A 3468-nucleotide genomic window follows, 5' to 3' on the forward strand; every position below is an offset into this window, starting at 1 on the left:
AACAAACGAAACACAAGGTTTGCAAAATGGCTTTGATAAAATTGATATGACTCAAGAAAAAATTGGTATGACGATGTGGGCTAAAGATAAACGATTTTTTCAAAAGTTTTATTTAATAAGCTTATTCTTGGGTGAAAAATTAGTAATTTGATGGTGCCTCTATTTTTCCCTTTTTAAGTAAATATAATTTTAATTTCAGTGTTTGAAATCAATAATCTGCAAATAAAAGGCTAAATTGAAGAAAAACCACACAGATTCTTACCATACCACTGCAATACTTTAAATGCATAGGAACACAACAAACTCAAAAGAAAAAAAAATAGTGTTTTATTAACTATCACACTGTTATAATACACTTTAAACGTACAATAAGGTAGCCTTTAAATTTGAGGTGGTCTTAAGAATAACAAATGAACAGAATTCCCAATTTTTGAAATAGGTGAACTGCTGCAGTTATAGGTATACATTTAGGAAAATTGGATAGCTCTTACAAGACCAGCAATGAAACTTTATTTTGTACATTTTTTAATAATTGAAAATATAAACAATAATTAAAAAATAAAAAGAAAATACAGCATAATAAAAAACATGTTTCTCAATTAAATGTACTGAATACATATAAATTTTAAGGGAAGAAGCAAAAAAGGAAAATGCTGATATTTAAGTGCAGACTGACTACCTAGACAAAAGAAAAAAGACTTAAAAAAATATCATAAAACTGCTAGTTTTCTATGACTAATATCCATATGGTTGGAGTATCGTCACTATGGAAGTGATTTTATTATGTTTGCATATGTTATACTTTACTGGTAATTTACATGATGGCTTTTAAGGCCCTGGCAGACATATGGTTTTTGGAAACAAGATTGGATAAAAAAATCACTGCTAAGACGCAATATACCTTATTTTTTGGTCCTCCAATATGCAAGAAAAGGGATATTTCACTATAACATTTTCTTACCACCCAAATGCCTCAACCTATACATTTTAAACTTTAATTTTAAACATTGGTTATATTGCCCAAGTTTGTTATTGAAATATTAACACATTATTTTGGCAAATTAAATCTTAAACATGGCTTTTCAACAGGATTTAAAAGGTGACTATCCCTAGAGTTCCATGTTAAAATGTAGTTTTCAAAATCTTACAAGAGTAATGCTTAAAATATTGTACATAGTTAACCTAATTAAAATAATTAGCTTCAAAATGACAAATTGATAAGCTAAGTAAAGCCTACGCTATGTAACATTTGCTTGGAAACTTGATTTGTCAGTTATGCATAATAAAAATTCCAGTCATCAAGAAAATTACAAAAATTTTTTTATCATAACATGATTTCTTTCACCCACCAACTTTTTATCTTACAATAGATAAATACCAACATGTTCTCATTTTTACACTAAACCACACAGGATTGATGCATTTGGTTAGACTACCATTCTCATTGTTAAATTCAATTTTCTCTTTATATAACTTGGTAAAATTTCATTTCTTCTAGATTCCAAAAGTACCTACAAAACCCATGCAATTTTACCATTTTTAATATACTATGGAATATCATACAAAGTAAGGCATTTCAGTGTCATGTATAACCAAGTTACTGTCAATCCAAAAATTTTTGCACATCAATAAAAAGATATCTAAGAACTTAGGAACAATATTCTTTTCACTACTGTATAAAAATAACCACAATGAATAAGTATTTGTGTAATATTTACTCCATTGTCTCATTTCCAGAAACTGTGACAAGCTGTAAAGGTATTTCAGTGTTGGTAAGGATATCTTGATTGCTGGTGGTGGAAGTATTAACAGTTCCTATCCCTGAAACAGAACCTTGTTGAATATTTGCAAGGATAAGTGTTGTTCCTCCTGCAGTAATCAAAGTATCATCTCGTGCAGCTTCCACAGATGCCAGCACTGTACTGCTAGAGTGAATACCCTTTTTATTCTGATGTGTTTTAATATGTTTGGCAAGGTGGTCACTTCTCATGAAGCGTTTTGAACATTCTGGACAAACAAATTTCTTCTCACCTGTTAAGAATAAAATTAAGTTACTTAGTTTTTAAAATTCAACATTAATAGGCTAATCATTCCTTGAGAAAGAAAATAAGCCAACAATGACAGTTAAGGACAGGAAACAATTCAACTAAAATTGTACTAGTTTCATGAGATGCCTCTGGAAATTTCTCTCATAGAATATTTCTCCTCGAAGTAAATGTCATCTTTACTTTTTGATGAAAAGCAATCTTCAAACTTATTATCGAATGATATTCAGGTAAGGTTTTAATACCTGAACTATGCTAAGTTTTGAAACATCTGTTGTAAGACATCAGCTAAAAAATGATCATCTGTAACATACAGCAGGCCCTTGAATAAAATCGTTTAGTTCAACGTCATTTTGTTATAATGATGAAGGAAAAATAACTGATTCCCAGCAAGGCCACTATCTCTGGAGTTTGGCGCCCTGCCCATGTCTATGTGGGTTTTTTCCAGGTACTCTGGTTTCTTCCAATATCCCAAAAATGTTCATGTGAGGTGAATTAGTGTGTCTACATGGTTTCAGTCTGAGTGTGTGTGTTGGTGGGTGGGAGGTGGTGTGAGTGCACCCCACGCTGGAAGGGCCTCTTGCCCAGGGTTGGTTTCCACCTTGTGCCCAGAGATACTGGGAGAGGCGCTGGCCACTGGCAACCGTGAATTGGGATAAGTGAGTTGGAAAATAATTCTCCTGTTTCTATTCATCTTTCTTAAGTATATACATAGTAGACATGTATTTCAATGTTTAATATTAGAAGTGTTTTGGGTCCTTATTTAGAAGTTTTGGTGTTTTTGTGACCAGAAATATGCCATAGGAACTTAACTCTTGTTTATATCAATTAGCCTTTGGTAAAACTGATTTTGTTATACATCCTTTCGCTTGAAGTCTCAGTTTCCAAGAACCTATTGACAACGTTAGAGGACTTACTGTACTTCTGTAAAGAAAAATACGCTGTTTTAAGCTATTTAAAGTATTACTCACATGTCATATCCATGATAATAAACCTTCAACTCTGAAATCTGAATTCAAGTAACTACACAGCATATTTCTAGATTAAAGCAAAGATGCAAGCTTGAGGACCAATAAGATTGAGTAATTCCAAGAATAACAGATGGCTAGATGACTTGATTTCGGCTAGAATAGTCAAGAGCAAGCCTAACATATCATGTTAAAGTTAAGAAGACCCTGATGCCTAAATTTATTTCCCAACATGAATAAAATATTTTTAATACAAAAGACTGACTAAATTCTAATATGTTGGAGACCTACTGTGTAAGAGGATTACTAGAAGGCAAAAGGCCAGCCTAAAAGGAATCCAGAGAGAAATCAATCAAATCTAGTATTTTCTTCAAAATGTCTTATCTATCTTCTATTCCAACACTTCTACTCTAGGTTAGGTCCTCATCAGACTTCATGCCTAAACTATATTGCAA

At 32.1% G+C, this 3468-nt stretch overlaps 1 protein-coding gene across 1 annotated transcript in view; it reads right to left on the reverse strand.

Annotated features, from left to right (window-relative positions):
- Positions 1–304: 304 nt before the first annotated feature.
- Positions 305–3468, reverse strand: part of SP3 (Sp3 transcription factor) — a gene marked incomplete at its 5' end in the record, with an annotated part of 40622 nt that continues 37458 nt past the window's right edge. Inside the window, one exon of the mRNA XM_025039292.1 lies at positions 305–2031. Within this exon, the coding sequence (XP_024895060.1) occupies positions 1715–2031 (317 nt within the window). The remainder of the gene's footprint in view (positions 2032–3468) is intronic.

The sequence above is a fragment of the Pteropus alecto genome, unplaced genomic scaffold (assembly GCF_000325575.1).
Source record: "Pteropus alecto unplaced genomic scaffold, ASM32557v1 scaffold3, whole genome shotgun sequence".
NCBI classification, from domain to species: domain Eukaryota; kingdom Metazoa; phylum Chordata; class Mammalia; order Chiroptera; family Pteropodidae; genus Pteropus; species Pteropus alecto.